The sequence below is a fragment of the Marmota monax genome, unplaced genomic scaffold (assembly GCF_021218885.2).
Source record: "Marmota monax isolate L192 unplaced genomic scaffold, Marmota_monax_Labrador192_F-V1.1 WCK01_AAM20220418_F8-fsc00231, whole genome shotgun sequence".
In the NCBI taxonomy this organism is placed as follows: domain Eukaryota; kingdom Metazoa; phylum Chordata; class Mammalia; order Rodentia; family Sciuridae; genus Marmota; species Marmota monax.
This window is the reverse complement of record NW_026693458.1, coordinates 1,587,096-1,609,620: the sequence shown is the minus strand read 5'-3', so window position 1 is coordinate 1,609,620 and position 22,525 is coordinate 1,587,096. Positions and strand designations below refer to the sequence as shown.

The 22,525-nt window shown below is 39.6% G+C and overlaps 1 protein-coding gene across 2 annotated transcripts; it reads left to right on the top strand.

Moving 5' to 3' along the window:
• The first annotated feature begins 1,860 nt into the window (after window positions 1–1,860).
• On the top strand, window positions 1,861–20,404 carry LOC124101626 (zinc finger protein 383). Of its 2 annotated transcripts, none has more exons than XM_046457693.2 (4): window positions 1,861–4,127; window positions 7,159–7,285; window positions 7,562–7,747; window positions 15,502–20,404. In XM_046457693.2, the coding sequence occupies exons 2-4, from the start codon at window positions 7,252–7,254 to the stop codon at window positions 16,605–16,607; spliced, it is 1,326 nt and encodes a 441-aa protein (XP_046313649.1). In that variant the 5' UTR covers window positions 1,861–4,127; window positions 7,159–7,251; the 3' UTR covers window positions 16,608–20,404. The 2 variants fall into 2 exon arrangements, with proteins under 2 accessions (XP_046313649.1, XP_046313648.1); XM_046457692.2 differs by having other exon boundaries at window positions 1,863–2,122.
• Window positions 20,405–22,525: the final 2,121 nt, after the last annotated feature.

Genomic DNA, 22,525 nt, shown 5'->3' with positions numbered 1-22,525 from the left:
ACTTGAAAATGTTATGAAAAAGTCCATGAAACTTGGAGGAAGAATAATGTGAATGTTATTAGTCCCTTCATACCACAGCAAGAATTTTTTTCTTTTTGACCTTACCTGAGATTGGATCCATTGGATGGAATCATTTAGAATCCTCAAGAATGCTGAACATGTAAAGATAGATGCATTCAAACTATTTTACTGCATTATGTGTATTAGAATATTTAGGTCTTTGTTATTATGATTTTTGTCTTGGGGAGAGTTCACTGGTGATTTCGTCATTATGTGTGAGCACTAGATGGCAGTGTGGATTTTTAAGATTAGGCCCAGAGCAACAAATTTCAAATAATTTAAAAAAAAAAAAAATTCATTTTTTTAGTTGTAGTTGGACACAATACCTTCATTTATTTATTTTTATGTGGCGCCTCAGCCTAACCCTAACCCAGGATCGAACCTAGGGCCCCGCACGTGCTAGGCGAGCGCTCCACCGCAGAGCCACGACCCCAGCCCTCAAGTAAATTAACTGTGCTCGTGGTGCTATACTTGATACCTCTTATAACTGAAAGTTCATTCCCTTTGACCAATATTACCCCCTTCAATCTTCCCCACTCTTCAGCATCTGGTAACCACTGTTCTACTCCTTTACCTAGTCCTTTTTATTTTTTAATTTGTTTTGCTGAGGGTCTTCTCACTAAGTTGCTAAGGCTGGCCTTGAATTTTTGCTTCTCCTGCCTCAGCTTCCTGAGTCCCTTGAATTACAGAATTACTGATTACAGGAGTGAACTATCACACCTGACTATTGGGACTTATTTTATGACCTCAAATTTACTGGAGCAGAAACTCGTGTGCAAAAATATCTGCAAGAACCAGTGCCTGTGTAGGTAAACCTAAATTGCAATCCATGAATTTCTGGAGGCTTGGTATGGACAGATAATATCAATTATTGAGATTGCCTTATTCTTTATTATCTCCTTCAGATTTGGGTCCAAATATGCTTCTCCCATTAAAACTTTGAAGTGCGGGCTAGGGAGCCTCTGGACCGAGGCGCCCCAGTCTCCCACCTGGCAGTTGCCCGCGATCCCGTCGCCCGCTCTGCCTCCCCGCAGTTTCCTACTTCCCGGCACCCAAACTCCGACTCACTAGAAAACACTCAGCCTTGCCCCGCCGCACTCCTCCAGGCCCAAGCTCGAGGCTGCCGGCCCCCGTCCCTTCGCCCACCCGGTCCACACAGCCCCGCCGGAGCCCGGGATAAGGGCCTCCGTATTGCGCACGTCCTCGCGAGCCGGGCCGGACTGCTGACCCTCTCAGGGCCGGGCAGGCCCACGGAGGCCCAGATGGGCAACTGCGGGGAGTCCGGCCCGCCGCCCGCGCACACGCCGCTCCCGCAGCCTTCAAGGCCCTGCAGATCTAGCGGCCCGGGCCGCGCCCCGTCCGCCCGCGCCCGCCAGTCTTCCAGAGCCTCGGGGAGGCCGGGGTAGGGGCGCCGCGGCGGAGCAAGGGCGGCGCCTGAAGGACTCTAGGGCGGCGTGGGTTAGGAGCCCGGGCCCCGCCCTGCACTGTTTCCCTCCAGGTGCCGGGCGCTGACCAGACCTGGCAGAGGTGAAAGCCGGGCCCAGGGTTCCCCTCACCGAGACAGGCGCTGGGGGTCTGCACTGCTAACTGACAGGGCCGTGCTAGTGCAGGGAGAGCTGGCTCTGCGGGGGGCGGGGCGGGGCGAAGGCGAGCACGTGGGCTGCATGGGGCGGGGCTTAGACGGGGACGCGGGTGTGCCGAGCCCCGGGAGCCGTGAGGTGGGGCGTGGAGCGGGCGTGCGGTGGGGCGGGGCTGCGCGGCGTGGTGGGTGTGCGTGGAGGCGGGGCGAGAAGGTGGGTGTCCTGCGCGGCGGGGCCTGGAGCGGGGCCTGCCCTCGCCGTGACCTCTGGACTCCTGTGGCGTGCGACGCTGGAGTTGGCGGGCCGGTCGCACCGTGGGACCCTGTGGGAGCCGTGGGCGTCGGGGTGGGCGCTGGAGCTGAGGTGATTTCCGATCTGGTGGGTTGGACTCCCAAGAAAAACCTGACGTCTCAGGGATTCTTTCTCCGTTCGGGTTCCGCTCCGCGCGGCGCCGAGGAGGAATAATGGCTGCCACCTACCAGGTAGCTGGGCCTTTTCTGGCTTTCTTTATTGTGGCTGTCGATTTTTCTGTTTTGATTTGCTTGCTTGCTTAAAAGTCTTGCCCGATTTACCCTGGAGTTAAGTGGGACCGAGTGACCCGATTTCTAGTGTTTACTGTGGGGAACGATGTTCGGGGGGTGAAGGCCCCGTGCATCGCACCCGACCCCAGCGTTCCACCATAATTTGACCAGAGTTTTCAGTTTATTGATTTTTATTATAAAATTATATTGTCTTTTTCGAGGACTTGGAAAATACACAACATAACAAAGAAGAATGTTAGAATTCCAGTCTCCAAACGATCACCATTAATATTTTGATGTAGTTTTATTTCATTCTAGTGTGTATACTTATACTATTTTTATGGTTTTATAATCAACAGTATTGTTTAAATTTACATTGTAACTTTGTCTTTAAATACTTAATGAAATCAACGTTTTCATGGTCACATAATATTTCTTTGTGCAATGATTTTTTTTTTGCTTTCATTATAAAACATATGGAGAATTTACTAAGAAATACAGAGTAGGGCTGGGGCTCTAGCTTAGTGGTAGAGCACCTCTTGCACTCCTGAGCCCCTGGGTTCGATCCTCAGCACCACATAAAAATAAACAAACAAATAAATAAATAAAATAAAAAAGAAATACAGAGCACACTCCGGTAACCTTTGGCCCTGGCAATACAGAAGACTGCAAACACTTCAGTAACCCAATCAAGACCCTTCTTCCCTCTGACACGTTTTATGATAATCAGTTTTTTCATTATAGTTTTACCTACCAAGTTTGCATCAATAAATGATAACATGTGTTTTTACTTTTTGTTAACTTTATGATATGCCTCAGTAAATGATACCATTTATTCTTTTTGTTAACTTTATGTAACCGTTTCTATCCTTTCATATTATGCTACTTTTAACGTTATAATTAAATCTGGTTTTTTTTTTCATTTTGTTGAGTAGCATACCCTTACATGAAATCAGTTAATTTATATGTCCTTTACATTGTTGATGATTACTTGCCCCCCCCTCCCAATTTTGGGCTATTCCATATAATGCTGCTAGAACATTTTTGCACATAACTAGCGATGAACAGGAATTCACATTTCTCTAGGATTATACATTTAGGATGGAATTGCTGGGTAATAGAATATGCCTGCCTGTTTCAGCTTTTTTTTATTTAATTGCCAAGTACTTCAAATAGTTGTGCCACTTTGCAGCTTTCCTAGCAGTAAACAGTTTCCTTGACTCTTAATTCCTTGTTTCTACATCAGTATGTATTATTATTCCTTCATCTTGGTTTCCTTTAAGTTTTTATTGAATACTAACAAAAGTAGAAAAAAAGTGCAAGTATATGAATGTGTGGTGAATTTTCACTAACCTGATTCCTGGTAACATCACTCAGATCAAATAAGAGAAAATTACTGCATGGTGCAATGAGACAGATATTATTACTCTCTTTACATGTATGATTATACTACAGGTGTGACTGCATCACAGCCAGAGGAATGAAAAGTTGTGCTCCGTTTGTGTACAGTTTGTCAAAATAATTCAGCTGTCATGTATTACTAATTGGAGCAAATTTTAAAATTAAAAAAAAGGGAAAATTACCAAATTTCATTCCTACTTCTACTTTCCCACCACTTTTCCCTGCCCTGCAAGGGTAACTTGTTCTGACTTCTACCATTAAATTGGTTTCTGAACTTCATATAAATAGAATCAAGTAGTGTAGGCCCTTTTGTGTCTGGTTCCTTTATGTCTGTATTTTGTTTCAGCATCATTCATGTTGCTGTATTTACTTGAAATTCACACATCTTCCTTGCTGTGTGTTATTGTTTGAAAATATCATGCTCTGTTCATTTTGTTTGTTTGTTTTTTGTTTGCATTGCTAGAGATTGAACCCAGGGCCTCACCATGCTGGGTGAGGGTTCAGCAGGTATGGGCTGTCCAGTTCTGATGTTGGCAGTCATTTGGATTTCCATTCTTTGGTTATTGTAAGCATCTTTTTAGAGATTGGAAAATATACAAACTAACAAAGATTGTTAAAAATCCCAGTCTGTAAGCAACTACTGTTAATATTTTGAACAATGTTTCATTTGATCAATATTATACATTTTAGAATCAGTGTGTCAATTTCTATTTAAAAATCCTGCAGCCAGGCACAGTAGCAAGGCCTGCAATCTCAGCAACTGGGGAGGCTGAGGCAGGAGAATCACAAATTCAAAGACAGCCTGGGCAACTTAGTGAGATCCTATCTAAAAAAAAAAAAAATAAGAAAAGGGCTGAGATATAGCTCAGTGGTAGAGCATTCCCCCCCCAAAAAAAAATCTTCCAGGGATTCTGTTTGGGTTATGGGGGAAACCTTACTCATGGTACTGTGGCACAGCCAAGTGGTTAATTCAACCACTGTCACAGAAGTTGAATTAACACATTATCACAGCTGCTGATTTGAGACTGTAGAAGAAGAAATTAATGAAGTAAGCAGAGTAAAGCCCCTCTCCCCTAGAATATATGTCCAGTAGCCAAAGGGGGGGGGGACAGTAATTTTTTCTAAATGATAGATGTATGAACTAAACCTGGATATGGGGAGAGAAAGTAGAGAACTAAAACAGAAGTTCACAAACAGAAGCCCAATGGAAACTAAACACACTAAAAGAATTTATACAATAAAAAAGATGAAAATATGTAGCTTTTGCACTTTCACAACAAAGTTAACTTTTAATATTTATCACAATGCACAGAGAAAATTGGCAAATCTGTGGGACTGAAAATCAATATTGGAGCTCAAACTATAGTCATACTTGGAATTGCTTCAAAATTAAACAAGGTACTCCCTATAATTGTAAGGGAGTCACTGAATACAAAATAGAGAAGAGGCATGCCTCACTTAATCATAGATGTATTTGTTTTATAAATTCCTCACAGTCTTAGCACCCATTGCCCCAAAACATACCATAACAGGCATGGGTGCTCCAACCTAGTAAGCTGTAAATTAAAATCAAGTCTGGCATTTACATTATTAGTCTTAGCAAAATGGCGTCCTGTGGACCTTTACCTCCAGTTAAAATAATTAATGTGGTTATATTTGTTTCTGATTATTTCTGTAATTACTACAAACATTGGCTTAAAAGACAAAATTTTTTATCTTCTACTTGTGGAGATCAGAATTCCCATGTGACTTTCAGTGTATCCACAGTCTCATGCCCTCTGGAGGCTGTATGGGCGGGTCTGTCTCCTTGCCTTTACCATCTTCTAGAGGCCACTCATATTCCTTGGCTTACTGCCTCATCCTCCTGGCCAGCAGCATAGCATCTTGAAGTCTTCCCCTGACTCTGACCATTCTTTCTTTCTCTTGACTAAAAGGCCTAACAACCACATTGTGCCCACCTATATAACCCACATAATCTCCATCCCAACAGCCTTAATTTTATCACATCTAGAAAAGTCCCTTTACTAAGTAACATTTTCATAGTTTCCAGGGACTAGGGAATGGATGTCTTTAAGGGGCCATTATTCTCTGCCTATCACAGTGACCTGATATAAATTAAAATAGGGCTTTTAAAGATTGAGGCCTAATATCTAAGACCTATTTGGAGGAGGGGTGTTTACCTCCAGTACTCTGCCCTTTAACTGCATAATTTGACTTCTTATTAATCTTGGAAAGTAGAAATGGTGCCTCATGGTGGATCCTACAAACCTAATGCTGTGGTCCCATCCATTTAAGCCCCCAGACCCAATATTATAAAAATTACTTACTCCATTCAGGCAGTGACTGGTAAATATTTCAGTATTACAGATTTGTCCAATAAATTCTGATTGGTGCCTATTTCAGCAGCCACTAAGTCACAGTTTGTCTTTACCTCAGAAAGGACATGGCACATCTTATCACAGTACCTGGAGTTTATTGCCATGTTTTTAAAAGAAACCCGTCATGTGTGTCAGTTTTTCTAGTAATACATCAATACTGTCATATGCCTATTAATGACATTTTCCTCATGGACACATACATTAATTCTTTTGCTTTTCTTCTAAAACGTGCCTTTTAAAGCCTTTTGGGATGACCCAAAGTGGTTTGACTAACTGACGTTTGGCTGTTACAGGATTTTAATCTGAGATTCACTTTTACATATTATACTAGGTCTTTGATTCAGTAACCCCAGTGACACTTCCTCTTTGGGGAATGGAAGATCTTTTGTCTTCTCATTCTTGTTTCACCTCCTTGTGATGATGGAACTAGTATTCCAACAGCTCTCCAAGAAGGGGGTACATATCATTTAGTCTGTACATATCTAGAAATGTCTTTATTCAACATGCTCACAAGGGTGATGGTTTGGGCATGGGATATTAGAAGAGTTGCTCCTCTGTCTGCCTTTCTATAGGAGTCTCTTAGGAAGCCCCTTGCCATGCCACCTCTGCATCTATTATTGAACCTGTTTTTCTCCCTGGGAGTTTTAGGTTTTTGTTTTTATACCAGCTATTATTTTTTTAATATTTATTTATTTATTTAGATGTAGTTGCACATGATACCTTTATTTATATGTGGTGCTGAGGATCGAACCCAGGGCCTTGCACTTGCTAGGCGAGTGCTCTACCACTGAGCCACAACCCCAGCCCCTATACCAGGTATTATAAAAACTTTATTTTTGATGTAATTTTGTAAAGAATCTCAGAATTTGTCCTTTCTAAGGCATCGAGAAAGAAGGGAAAAGAAATACTTATTAGAACTTATTTTGCCACGAATTTTGTTGGGTTGCCTGCACATATGCTACTTTTTTTGTTATATGAGATTCCACAGTTTGATTTTGCACATACTGAGACATGTCTGGATTGTGGAAATACCCATTTGTAAAAAATTGCTTGGAGAAATGGAATGTTTGAGGACCCGAAAACCTGCTTCAGTCACTCATTTCCTTAGATTTCCCCATCTCCAGATTTTTGTCACATAATGGTTCCCCATTTCATTCTGCTTGTCTTACTTCTCTGTGCACACTGTTGCCTTCTGCCTCTTCATGTTTGCCGTTTCAGGGGGTGGTGGTGTTCAGTGATGTTACTGTAGACTTCTCCCAAGAGGAGTGGGAATACCTGGACTCTGTGCAAAGAGTTTTATACAGAGATGTGATGCTGGAGAACTACAGCAACCTGGTGTCAGTGGGTAAGGCTATCTACCCCACAGATTTCAAGATCTGTTAGGAATGTCTGCTTTCTACATTGTGAATTATTTAGCTGCCTTTAAAATAACTCTGAATTTGTGCTTTTCCACTCAGAGAGTTTGAATTTTGTGGAGATGGAAATAGGTGGCTTCATTACAGTGGAAATTTTTCTGGTTTTCTGTGTCCCTTCCTATAATTTCACTTATTTCTTCAACAAATGACTAGAAATGAATTCTGGGACATCCCAGCATAACTGTTTTTTTTTTTCCTGTAAACAGGACTTTCTATTTCTAAACCAGCTGTGATCACCTTATTGGAGCAAGGGCATGAGCCCTGGACAGATGGTCCAGTGCCAGCTAAAAGCCAGTCCTTACATAAGTGGCAGAAATCAAGAGTGTTGAAGAAGAGCAGTACAGGTGGTAATCCATCTATCTGTGAGGAGGTGACACCTTTGAGTCTGGAAGGTGAGCCTTGTAGACCTTGATCTATGGATCACTTTTACTTTTTTAACCAACCAGTCTTCTTTTACTCCCTTGAAAATTATTGCATCTACATTTGTATTTAAGTATTTTCTTAGCTACTGGAGGAATACAAAAAGGTACTCCTCCAAGTCACCAGTAGACGGCGCCTTTTCTCCTAGGACCAAATTTAGAATCACCTCAAGTGTTTCTCAGCTCTTGGTGGCTATGGGGCAGATTCCAGAAGAAAGGCCTCAGACATAGTAAGATAGTTCTACATTGATTGGTGCCAGTAGCCCTGGAAGTTCATGCCTGGAACTCTCCTGGACCCTTCTCTGTGTGTGTGTGTGCGCGTGTGCGCGTGTGTGCACGTGTGTTGAGTTTAATCTGTATAATTTCTCTGTAATAAACTGAATCCATGAGTATAACTGTTCTGAGTCCTGAGTCATTCTAGTGAATCACTTATCTTAAGGTCTTGCAGACCTCCTGAATGTACAGCCCTGTTCCTTTTGTGCAAAAAGGAAAAAGTTAACTCATTCTGTGATTACATAATAAGAAATGTAAAATATCTAGCGTATAAATAAATAGCCCTTCTATGGTTGCTGTTATGATGGAAGAATTTCTTACCTCAATTAGGTTGAAATGAGCAAAAGGTGTGGGTAAAGACTTTAACATGTATTCTGAGGTGTGCCTAATCCCAGCTACATGGAAGGCTGAGACAGGGAACCACAAGTTTGAAGCCAATCTGAGCAACATAGCTAAACTCTATCTCAAAAAAAATAAAATAAAATGGACTACGATAAAACTAGAGAAAAATACTCTAAGAACTCCAGAAGTCTATATAGTGATTCCTATGAAACTGTTGCTGAGTGCTAAAGCAAACATACATAGAATTAAGCCACATCAAGGCCAGCCAAAGAATGGCAGCAAGCTGTAATCTGAACAGTTCCAGAAGATAGCATAGAAATGAGACAGCCAGAATGTGCACTCCCTAGTATAGAATTAAAGTATTCTATAGAAAAATCTATCCTAGCCCTACCCTAACAGAGCTTAATAAAATCCATGAAAGGATCAAACATCCTTAAATCACCTGTCTACTAGAACAGAATACAAAAATCTTTGATAAAAATTAGCAAAGTTGGGCTGGGGTTGTAGCTCAGTGAGTGGTACAGTGCTTGCCTCGCATGTGTGAGGCACTAGGTTCGATCCTCAACACCACATAAAAATAAATAAATAAGATACTGTGTCCACCTACAACTAAAAAAAAATTAGCAAAGTTAAGCATTTGACAATATAACATTCTCGATTTCTAGCATTCAATTATAAAACACTAGATGTTGAAAAAGAAGGAAAATAGCAAAAATAGTCAACAGAAGTGACAGATGGAATTAGCAGACAGAATGTTAGAACAACTCTTCTAAATATGTGTAATAAGTTAATGGATTTAGGGGAACCCCTCCATGTAATGGCAAGAGACTGGAGAGACTACCTGCAAACAGAGCAATAAGAACTTGTTTTATTCTCTTGCATCTCAAAATTTTAAAGTACATGCAACAGTAGTTTTTCAGGAACATGTCTGGATTCCAAGGAATAAAGACAGTGATTCTCGACAGACAGGAAACCAATAAGGCACTGTGATTGCCCCGTCTTGCTTTGTTGAGACAGTGAGTCTTAGGATGCAGCTCAGAGAAGTCGGAAGAGCCCAACAAATTCCATGAGAAGACGGAGCTGAGTCCAGGGTGATCAAGGCAGCACATGTTCAGAGGAGCACAAAAGGATGAGCTGCAGAGTGAGGGAAGACTAAAGATCTGCAGAAGGGCTCCTTTAAGAGTTCAACAGATTACTGGTAAGCAGATGGGGAAATACCTGAGGCTTCCAGAACCATTTGGAAGGACTAGAAGGACCTATGCCCAGCACTCACACAGCCAGGAAAATACCTGCTCCCACTATCCAGACAGACTGAAAAGCCTTACAACTCTTCATGCACTGATGAGACTGCTCCACAGTGTCTTACCTCAACTGTCAGGCCATAGAACTACTCTAAAAGAAAGATCTAAAAGGATCAGATGACAACTTTCAAGTAATTTAATGATCTCAAAGCTTATTTAAAGGAATACAAAATCTAGTACTCAACAAGACAATTCACAATGCCTCATGTTCAATACAAGATTACTGTGCATGCCAAGATAGAAAAAGGATCCATAATGAGGACAATTTTTGTTAAAACCAACCAAGAAATGGTAAATATTAGAAGACATTTTTAAAGTTATAACTATATTCCAAGTGTTCAAAAGTTGAGCCAGACGTAGAACATCCTTTTAAGCACCCATGTTGTTTCTAGAGTAGAAAACCAAAAGCCTGCATTGGGTTGTACAGTGGATTCAATATTTCATGTTCAGAAAAGGTTGGTGAACTGGAAAGCAGCAACTGAAATGCAAAAGAGGAATGGGTGGATGTGACTTTTGGAATAACTTAGGCAACCTAATATACAAGTGTTTGGAGTATACTCCAAAGAGAACTGGCAGCAGAAAAAATATAAGAATGACCGAAAATTTGACAAAACGGATCCACAAGCTTCAAAGAACTTCAAATATAAGAAGCACACATATTTAAAGACTGTAAGACATAATCAAATAGCTCAAAGACTGTGTGAGCATCTCAGGTTTCATGATTTTTATGATCTTTAATCACATGGGCAGTTTCAATTATGGAAGCTAGTGTTTCTCAGTTGGTGTATACTGTACTTCAAGATCTGGAAATCTCATCTAAAATCAGTTGCTGCAAGGTGGTATTCATTGACTTTTATATAGGCCCATCTATGTTCCACACAGAGGGGTTAGACAGAGAACTTCCAAGCTTCTAACAAAGTCATTAAACTGGTAATCACTTTTTGTCCACAAAGTATTCTATCCTGTCAAATCAACCTGTATGAACTTGGACAGTTCTGTTGGTTCCCATTTAGCATATGCAATCCGTAGTGTTTAAATATTGAATTTATAGTTTCACAATACTAGGTAGTGCATTCCCAGTCAGATATAATGTCTAGTCATTTAATATATTTAGGTAAAGAAAATGTAAAGTCTGTTCATTCCAATTCTTATCCATGTTTCAGCAGTTCCACCAGTGGCTCTCATATCCTTACACTCTAACTCTGTCCCCCAGTAGGGTTTCTCTAGTGGATGTTTGAATCATTCTGTTTTGTGTTTCCATGTCAAGGAGTTCCAAAAAGTTTCTTCCTCACCTCTTGGTCAATTTGTGTTTGTGCATTATGAGTACATAAAGCCTTTGTATTCCTAGCTGGGGGTTGGGCTGAGGGACCCTGACTCTTTCATCAATCTTTACCCTGTTGAGTCTGATCACACCATAATTTGATATATGTATGCATCACACAATGATTGTGCCTTGCAGCATTTTAAGTTCTTCTTGAATAATAAATAGCCCAAGTTTTGTTTACCACCCATCAGTGTTGAAGGACCAACACAGACTCCTACTGATCCACCTTCCTTCCAGTAGTATTGTACTGAGACATTTGTTTGCTTCCATCAATGTCCACCTTATTCATCCCATTTCTTAATTTAAAGACGAGTGTGGGTGTAACTCAGTGGTAGAGCACTTGCTTAGCGTGCATAAGGCCCTGGGTTCCATCCCTAGTGCATGCGTGCATGCGTGCGCGCGCGCGCACACACACACACACACACACACACACCAAAAACCTTTAAAGATTTCTACCCTGTTTGATGAGTCTCTTGAATCTCCCCTTTATATTTCTGTCTTTCTCCATTCTCTTGCAGCTTACTCTAATTTCCATAACTGTTTCAGCATAATTTTTTCCTTTGGTAGCATCCCTGTGGCTGTAGCTCAGAATAGATGAAATGCAAGCTCGGCCCAGATTCTAGATCACAATAACAAAGGCATTTATTTTGTAGTTTGCTTATTTCATTTTAATTTGCTTTTCTTAATGTGTCTAGGGAGCCATCTAAGAACACAACATCATTTAAAATATTGTGATTAAATTACACAGCCTTTGGCTGTTAGGGCTGTGAACTACATTGGCAGGCAAGAGAAAAAAGAGAAGTCTGGTTGCATGTCCTACTGCTTAAAAAGCAGTCCACTTAGGTCAGCAAGTATGTGAAGGCCTTGGCTGCTCTGCCTGTGGCCCCAGCCCAGAGTGCAAGACAATTGTCTCTACTATTCAGGTATAGGTTAGAACTGCCAAATGTATTGTTTAAAGGCATGTAGAAAAATCTCATCTATGTGAAAGTCACTGCCATAAAGGTTCTGGTTATAGAATAAAGAGTAAATGTCATGTCATCAAAATTAAGAGAAGCTCAGGTGCCTTTTATAAAAAGCAGCCTTTTGAAATTTAAACACTTAAGTAGACTTGCTTGGTTGACAGAGAAGTTATAAGACAGCTCAAGAGCTTTCAGGCCTAAGACAAAGCTATGTTGCTTAGATGTTAAAATCTTATAGTGGATTGTGCAATTGCTGGGTTGCCACCTAAAATATTTTAATGTAATCTATTGAAAACGATTTTACCAAACTGTAAGTATTAAAAAGTATATGGGCAAAAAAAAAAAAGTAAGTAGTGAACCAATTCATCAGGAAGTGGATCTGTTATTTCTGAAGTTCACTGATAACTTTTTACTTCTAATAACCAGCTGAGCATGAGTAACTACGATTCCAGTTTTGGATTAACTAGTTACTGAGAATCCAAATTTTGTCAACTGCTCTTTCAACCTTCTTTGTCCCAAGCCATGATTTCACTATGTGTCAGTGAGCCAGAATCATTTTAGCAACCCCACCTTTTGATACCAGCTGTAGTTTTTGAGATTACCAAGCCCACTCTTAGATTCAGGAGTTTACTAGATGTATTATCAGATTGCTTGAAGCTGTTTTAACCACATTCATGGTTTATTACACTGGAAGAATAGAGATTCAGATCAGCAAAGAAGGGGCACATAGGAGAGGGTCCAGGAATAATGTGATATGAGCTATCATTTGTCCTTTTTCAGGGGAATCACATGGATAGCACTTTTTACTTTTTCTGATACAATATGTGGCAATACACATGGAATACTGTCAACCAAAGCTTTTGTGTCCAAGGTTTTCATTAGATGTTAACAGACTATTTTATGTAACTTAAGCTCTGAGTTACTCCATGCTGCATAGAACAGAAGTTTTCAGGCTGTGCCTAAGCCTTTGTTACTCCATTTTGTAAAGCAATAGTTTGCTATAAGCTGCTCTGTTTTGTGTTTAAGGGCTGAGGTGTAATGATTCCACACCTTGTTTGTACAAATAGATTGTGGGAAGCCATTCTGACACGTGACTGGGCGGCTCCCGTTAAGGGTCTGAGGCGTTCTGGCTGTGTCGGAACTTTCCCGGCCCTTTCCTGATGAGAGAACCCGTCCGTGTGGGGGTGTGACTGACCACTGACGCCAAGGGCCCAATCACTGACCCTGACCTTGGAGTGCAGTCCCCCCTCAACCTTCATTGGATGGAATTCTCCCCTGAATTTCTTGTTCCCCAATAAAAGGCTACTCCCAGGCGTGTTCACTCTCTCTCTCTCCTGCTAGCCCTGAGTAATCCTTGCTGCCCTGCTGGGCGGTTAGAGGAGGGAACCAGAGAGGGGAGCCGTCTTGGACCTGGCAATAGAAATAAGGTAACTGAGTCTGTGTGTTTTATTTCGATCTCTTCTAGCTAACTTTTATGCCAAGAACCTCATTAATGAAACCATTGCGCAGGCCGCATGGTGGAATAGATAACCACTATCTACCTGCCATAACCATAGGCATAAGCTGATAAATAAATTGTGCTAGTAAGGATAACCACCTGTACTTGGGTGCAGTGGCACATGCTTATAATCCCAGCAGCTCAGGAGGATGAGGCAGGAGGATCACAAGTTCAAAGCCAGCTTCAGCAAAAGTGAGTGCTAAGCAACTCATTGAGACCTTGTCTCTAAATGAAATACAAAATAGGGCTGGGGATGTAGCTCAATGGTCAATCCCCAGTACCCCCTGCCCCCCAAAAATGACCACCTCTGAACTTATAAAATTAATCAGAAGCACATGGATACATGCGCATATTAAACTCATATCAGACAAAACATGAGCTCATCAAACATGCCAGACCACCAAATGATGCTACCCACTCACTCAAGACCCATAAAAGAAGGAGCATCCCAAGACAGGACAGAGTGGCTTCCTGACCCCATTCAGCCATAAATAAAATGAAATTATGTCATTTGCAGGAAAATGGGTGGAACTAGAAACCATCATGTTGAGCAAAATAAGTCAAACTCAAAAGGTCAAGGATCATATGTTTTCTCTCATATGCAGAAGCTAAAGAGGAAAAAGGAAAAGAAGGTGGTATAGATCTCCTAAAAATCAAAGGGAGTTCAGTAGAGGAAAGGGACTAGGGGGTTAGAGGGAGGGCAGGAACGGGAAAATGCCAGAAGTGATACTGGCCAAATCATATTGTTATATTGTGTGCATGTACAAATATGTAACAACAAATCCCAACATTATGTACATCTGCAATGTACCAATAAAAAATGTGGAAAACAAGACATACCACCTCCACCTATTAAACTAAGAAAAAATAATAAAAGCAAAACCTATAAATCTAAAAAAAAAGAAATTAAGATTGGAACAAATGAAATTGTGATTGCCCAGTTTATGACTATCAGGTGATCCACAATTTTCAGTGAACTGCCACTGATGAAAGTGGTGTACCTGAGAATTTATTATTCTTCAGTAAAATCTGAAAATGTGGAAAGAAACAAACGTGTTTGGTCTATATTAATGACGTAGCATGCTCATGACACTAGGTAAATATAATATTGTCAGGGAGGACATATTCAAGCCTTAAGAGTTTCTCTACCAAGTGGCGGGCAAGGGTCAAACCTTTATTCAGGCTAGGTTAATCCTTTACTGCAGAGGATCTCAGAGTGACTCAGTGATTTGTCTCCAAATTTAAGCTTGTATTTTAGTGCTGGGATATAAAACAACCCAATTTTAATATTCTTACTATACCACATCACCCATTTTATTTTGTCCCACTTATCTGAACTTACAGATTTCTCCCACCATCTGTCACCAATGTAGCCATTGCTCCACAAATAATGTTTCATGGAATTCTTAAAGAAAAAAAAGCATTTTCAAGAAATTCACATATTTTGAAGTCCAACCATGGCAGTCTTCCCTAAGTCCATCCATTCCTGCATGACTCATTTGATGGTTTCCCTTAGGTTATAATCAGTCTGGATTTCTACCTTTTATCAGCCTAACTTCAGATCATTTCCAATATATTATTTATTAGCAAGCTTTCTGTCCTTTCACCTCAGAAATATCCTCTGGTTTTACTTATTTAATTCATGTCATAGGTATGATATTCCTCTCCTTTTGACAATACACATGTATGGTAATGTATTATAAAAATGTATGACCAAGCAAGCCTTCCTTCAATTTGGATGATCATGTAGGACAATATATATTTGTCAATCCTCCCAAATAATTCAGTCATACAAATGTTTGAGAATCATTGACAATCTCTTATTCATTTCTTTCATCTTCCTATATGGATTTATTCATTCTTTGTTTTCCTTGTTCATTTGTTGAAAGGCACAGCTCTAGTCAGTAGTGCCTTACTATTCACTATTAATTTATTTGAAAAGATTTTTTGTTTCTATCTTTCCAACCATAGAAGTTTTATTTCTCCCAAATTAAGAGAGGAGCAAATGTTTTATTTTTATTTCATTTCAGATCAACCATTGAAGTCTGCATCCAAGAATCAACCTTTAAAGGGAAAAATTAGTAATGTAAAATCATTCCCATTAGAGTTCATGGAAGGAATTATAAGGCCATGCTCAAGTGTCCAAGATATTTGGGAATGTAAAGACCAGTTTGAGGGACCATATTCTTATCAAGAAGCACATTTCAGCAAAGTAATAATCACCCGTGAAGATGTACCTGCTTTTGATCAGCAGGTATCTCTTACTCTATACCACAGATCTGGAAATGAGGAGAAACCATATTACTGTAAGGAATGTGGGAAGGCTTTTAGTCGTGGATCACAACTTACTCAACACCAGAGAACTCACAGTGGTGAGAAACCCTATGACTGTAGGGACTGTGGGAAGGCCTTCAGTTGTAGTTCAGCACTTTCAAGACATCAGAAGACTCACACTGGTGAGAAACCCTATGAATGTAAGGAATGTGGTCAGTCCTTTAGTTGTGGCCCATATCTTCTGCGACATCAGAGGATTCACACTGGTGAGAAACCTTATGAATGTAGACAATGTGGGAAGGCTTTTAGTTGGATGTCATATTTTTCTCAACATCAAAGAATCCATACTGGTGAAAAACCCTATGAATGTAAGCAGTGTGGAAAAGCATTTTGTTGGAAGTCCTATCTTACAAAACATCAGAGAATCCATACTGCTGAGAAATTCTATGAATGTAAGGAATGTGGGAAGGCCTTTAATAAGACCTCAAAACTTGTTCAACATCAGAGAATTCACATTGGAGAGAAGCCCTATGAGTGCAAAGAATGTGGAAAAGCCTTTATTAGGAGCTCAAGCCTCATTCAGCATCAGAGAATTCACACTGGTGAAAAACCCTATGAATGCAAGGAATGTGGAAAGACCTTTAGTTGTAACTCATACCTTTCTCAACACCAGAGATTTCACACTGGTAAGAGACCCTATGAATGTAAAGAATGTGGAAAGACCTTTAGTTACCACTCAAACTTCACCATACATAAGAAAATGCATACAGGTGAGAAACCCTATGAATGCAAGAACTGTGGCAAGGCCTTTACTAGGAGTTGGAACTTTATTCGACACCAGAGAATTCATAATGGTGATTAACTCTATGACTGGAAAAAAATACATACAGGATTTTTTGATGGTTCAGATTTTTTAAAACCTGAGAGTTAAAAAATAGTAGACCATCTTATAATGTAATTGTTAGGAAAAGCTACCAATGGCCTACAAAATTTACTAAGCCTCCCAAATTCCACACTTACAACCTTATTGTAAATATCAGAAAAGTTCTTATTTGAAAGTAACCATGTGAATTTATCTCCTTAAATAGACCATAGTTTATTCAGAATCAACTTTGCAACCATTTCAGATTTTACTATAAAAGTATGGATATGTCTAAATCAATAATTTAACCACAAATTCTTATTAATTTCTTTATTCCACATGTTTGCACTGCCTCCTGTTATTGACACATTATATTAATATTGACCTGTGTTTCAGGACCTTATTTGCCTTTACAGATACTCAAAGTATTTAAATATATAAATTTGATATTTTATATAACAGATTTATATCTGTTTGTTTTAAAAAGATGGACTTACTTTCCCTTTTATGAAAATATCATAAAATTTTATGTTATATAAAGAAGCACAAGGGAAAAATCTTTTATTTCTATCAAAAAATCCACTGTCAGTGGGATCCAATGATATGTGTTTATGAAATATTTACATGCCATAATAACATTTTTTACCTACCATTTCTGTGCCAAAGAAATTTTCCTGTCAGTATATAGATCTCCTATAACTGTTAATGGCTTCACTGGGTTCCCTATGATGCTGTATTTATCAAATACCTTTGATTGTTTGCCTCCAAGTTGGGAAGGTCATGAACAATGTCCTTTAAAAAATAAAAATTTTTCTAGACATATCTTTGTACATTTATCTGGTTTTTTTTTTCTTTTTTAGGAAAGTTTTTATTGCAAATAATACATAAATACAATTCTTGTGAAAAAAGATTTAAACATCAGAAATTCCTAAGTTCTTGTTTCATGCCTATCCTGATCCCTGTACACTTTCCAAATGTAAGCACTGTTATTAATCTTTAGGAATCAAAATCTTTTATCTATGTTTTAAAAACTGTTAATGTTTTATGATAGTATATTTATGCATTGTGAAATACAGGTGGAAATTCTACCTCATTGTGTGAGAATCAGTAAGTTTGTAAACCTAAAGTGCTTATTTGTTTTATAATAAATATTAGGCAAACGTTGGCCATCGGGATAATTATTTGTGGAATAGAATTTGTTGTATACCAGTTTACATATTTCTTATGATGATTGTTGTACTATCGGTGTTATAAAAATTGGGGAGACTTTCACCAGCAACTTTTCTTTATTGAATAAAGTTTACCCTGAAGAATCAAAAGCACAAACTGACCCTAATATATATGAAGCATTTTACTCAGACCATAAGCTGCATAGATATTATGCAAGCCTGAAACGCTACATGGTGTAGCTGAGCACGACTTTCCAAAGAGCAGAAATAAGATGTAGAAATGTGTCTCTATAATCAGTTCTGGAAAAAAAGAATGGATGTCTAACCATGCTTTTTGACAAAATTATAACAAAAATCTTGATAATAGTATAGCATGAAACATCCAGAGATCCATTTATGGCCCATCTAAATAACCACTGGTTTGAAACAAATCAAGACTGAAATTACATAATCTTTGGAAGAAAATGAATGACAAAAGGCCTACTGTGTAGAAAATCCTGGAAGTACAGTAAATGCTACATGTCCTATTAAATATCTAAGCCTAAGTGCCACGCCTACCATCACCATCCAATCCCAGCGCTGCGCGCCAGCCCACGAGATCCACGACCACCGGCCGGCCCCGCCCATAGGACCGAGAGCCTCTGCGCAGAACGGCGCGGTAGCAGCCAATCCACAGCCGGAAGGCCCTGTCGGGGCAGAAGCGGCCTGGGCGCTAGGGCCGCCGGGAAGTGTAGTCCTGGGGTCGCAGCGCGGTCAGAGCCCGCACCAGCGGGACGGGTAAGGTAGGTGGATCCAGCTAAGTTGACTGCAGCTTGCGGGGCAGGTACGCTTCGCAGAGGTGGACGGTGTGAATCTGGGGCCGGCGCCAGAGGCTCCGGAGGCTCTTCGGAAACGGAGCCTGGAGCGAGAAAGCGGTAGACGCGCCCCTGGCGGCGGCGGCGGCGGCACTGGGCCGCCTGGAGGCATCGGGTTTCCCCCAACAGAGCACGGCCTCCGCAGGGGAAGCTTCCTCGGTCCAGCACGAGGCCCTTGCGGCGGCCTTACCCATCGAGTTGGGAAACTTCAGTCAACGAACTTTTGTTTGAGTTTCTAGAGAAATATATGCTCATTGAGAAAGTGCATTTAAAGGAAAAAAATAACAGCATCTCACTGACTTGTAGTGTTTAACTGTTAAAGGAGGCTTAACTTTGGAAATGTGTTTTATATCTTTTTTTTGGCTGTTGATGGACCATTTATTTTATTTATTTATATGTGAGAATTCAGCCCAGTGCCTCACACGTGCTAGACAAGCGCTCTAACATTGAGCTAGGGTCCCAGCCCCATATCATATATTTTTTAGTTTCATGCATTCCTACCCAGATATCTTAGTGTTTCCATTCCTGTCTATTATTTGCAGTGCACTGATCCTGTCACTATTTCATAGCCCTTACCTACTGTGCTCCCTTCCTTCTTCTCTCGCTCTCTCTCACACACACACACGTTTACACTCACTTGTCTGAACCCTTGCTTGCAGTTCTCTGGCTCTGATTAAATACGGTTCTGATTAAAGTAAAATCCCTGACTACTTGCATCTGTACCCATTCAGTTTAACTGAATTTAGCTGGGAGGGGAAAAAAAAAAAAAAAACAACACTAAACACACCCACAGTTCTGACTTTAAAGTTTTAGTCTTCTTCCTGATAATATCTTTGTGTGTCACAATAACATTGGCATTTTGGATTTGATCAATAATGTTTCCTTGTGGTTAAATTTACATTATTTTTAGCAGGAATACAAAAATGATGCTGAATTCTTTTTAGTGTATCCTATCAGGAGTTAGTTACTGTGGGTTATTCCCATCTGGCTCTAGTCAGCATTAGGCACTTGGTTAAGGTAGTACCTCTTGAGTATTCACTGTGAAATTGTTGTCCTGTCCTTTGCATTTACAAAACTGTCTTTTGGGGAGATACTTTGAGATGATATAAATACCCTGTTAGTTACTTTTCAAATTTCTGTGCACAGATTTTAAATATTGGTGCTTCAAATCTGTTATGGTGCTTGTCAAATGTTGATTTTTCTAATTCCATCATTCTGGAATAATTCCATCATTCCTTTATTTGTTAATCAGAATTCTACAGAAATGAAGAGTTTTTCCTCTGCTACACCATGCTTATTAGTTTACTTCCTTATGTCTCTGAACTCTTGGACACTTTATTAAATATATTATAATCCTGTAATGATTTGAGAGGGGTAATATACTTATTCCAGGGGAGCCCTTCAAGTTCTTCTGTCCTTTAGCCCATTTCCCTATCATTTTTTGAGAACTTCCTCACTTTTTGACATCAAGAAGTTCTAGGCTTATTTGATATTTTCTTCATTTCAACCATATAATAAGCTGCTTCTCTGAGGAGTCTTGTGTCCATTATTGGCCTATTGTGTTCAAAAGCCATGATTTAAAGTAACTTAATGGTCTTGGGAATATCATTGGTTGTTGATTGTTTTCTGGATGGAGTTAGGAAGTAGATGTACGCGTGTTCGTCCATGTACATACATGTGCACATTCAGCATCTGTACCCGTTCTTATATCTAGTTATCTGTGTATTAAAGCCCACATGTGTATTAAAGTTTCCATTGACACTTCCAATTTCAACCCAATATCATATGTCTTATTCTACCATTTGCTTTCGCTTTCCCATATTTACAACTTTTTCTCTGACAGATTCCTGGCTTCTATAATATACACTGTGTTATTTCATCAATCTTAGAATGCACAAAAAAATAGTTTCGAAATTGCCATTCTATGCAAAGGAAGAAAGTACTGATATTGTTTAACATCATATTTATTTATTTGTTTATTTATTTATACATATTGTGGATTGAACCCAGAGACACTTTACCACTTAGCTACGTTCCCCAGCCCTTTTTATTTTATTCAACTCCATCCCCAGTCCTATTTATTTATTTATTGAAACAGGGTCTCACCACATTGCTCAGGGCCTTGCTAAGTTGCTGAGGCTGGTCTTGACTTGCAATCCTCCAGCCTCAGCCTCCTGAGTCATTGGGATTACAGATGTGCACCACTGTGCTCAGCTTTACATGCTTTTAATCACATTAATAAAAGTGTTTCCATGTTGACAGTTACAAGTAGAAGTACATTGATTGTAATTTTGTGCTATCATATGTCATTTAGACACACATCTCATTTTGACCCTACCGGCAAATTATGGTGGGAAAACCTGAAGCCTGTGCCCACACATCCGATTTAAAACCATTACTGAGCATTGGGATAGAACCAGACACAGTGGAATGACATTAACAAGTTGGCAGACTAGGACTCTCTGGGCCCTTGGCTCCATAGAGACATAAAAAATAAAGCAAAACATAATGGGGGACTGACTAAAATAACTATATAGGAGCTCTGAGATACAGTTAAAAGGTTCATAGCAATCAAGTGAATGCTTTCAATCAAGAAAAAGCCACATTCAATGAATGTAATTCATCACATCAGTAGAATCCCATGATTCTCTCAATAGATGCAGAAAAAGCATTTGATAAAATACAGCATCCATTTTTGCTCAAAACACTAGAAAAACTAGGGAAAGTAGGAACATACCTCAACATTGTAAAAGCTATCTATGTCAAACCCATGGCCAACGTTATATACAAGGAGAAAAACTGAAAGCATTCCCTCTAAAAAAACTGGAACAAGACAGGGATGCCCTCTTTCACCACTTCTGTTCAACATAGTCCTTGAAACTGTAGCTAGAGCAATTTTTAAAAAGGATACAAATAGGAAAAAAAGAACCCAAACTCTCCCTGTTTACCAATGACATGATTCTATATTTAGAAGTAAAAAAAAAAACAAAACAAAAACTCCACTAGAAAACTTTTAGAACTCATAAGTCAATTCAGAAAGTAGCAGGATATAAAATTAACACCTAAATTAATTGCATTCATATACATCAGGGATGAAACAATGGAAAGAGAAATTAGGAAAACTGTCCCATTCACACTAGCCTCAAAAAATAAAAATAAAATATTTGGGAATTGATCTAACAAGAGGTGAAAGACCTCAACAATGAAAACTACAGAACTCTAAAGAAAGAAATTGAAGAAGACCTGAGAGGACGGAACAAGCTCCCATGTTCTTGGATGGGCAGAATTAATATTGTCAAAATGGCCATACTACCAAAAGTGCTACACAGATTTAATGCAATTCCTATTAAGCTTCCAATGACCTTCTTCATAGAAATAGAACAATCAGTCATGAAATTCATTTGGAAAAATAAGAAGCTAAAGCAATCCCAAGCAAGAAAAGTGAAGCATGAGGCATCACAATACCAAACCTTAAATTACACTACAGGGTTGTACTAACAAAAACAGCATGGTATTGGCATCAAAACAGAAATGTAGGCCAATGGTACAGAATAGAAGTAACAGAGAAAACCCCATATAAATATAGTTACCTCATACTAGACAAAGTTGCCATAAACGTACATTGGAGAAAAGGGGCTCTTCCACAAATGGTGGTGGGAGAACTGGAAGTCCATATGTAGCAAAGTGAAATTAGACCCCTTTCACTCTGGACAAAACAACTCAAAGTTGGGCTGAGGTTGTGGCTCAGTGGTAACATACTCATCTGGCATGTGTGAAGGAGTGGGTTCAATCCTCAGCACCACATAAAAATAAATAAATAAAATAAAGGTATTGTGTTCACCTACAATTAAAAAAATATTAAAAAAAAAACTCAAAAGTGGATCAAGGACCTAAG

Coding starts and splice junctions, on each gene's coding strand:
- LOC124101626 (XM_046457692.2), top strand. Junction 7,286..7,561: donor CAGCAACCTGGTGTCAGTGG/GTAAGGCTATCT, acceptor TCCTGTAAACAG/GACTTTCTATTTCTAAACCA. Junction 7,748..15,501: donor GACACCTTTGAGTCTGGAAG/GTGAGCCTTGTA, acceptor ATTTCATTTCAG/ATCAACCATTGAAGTCTGCA.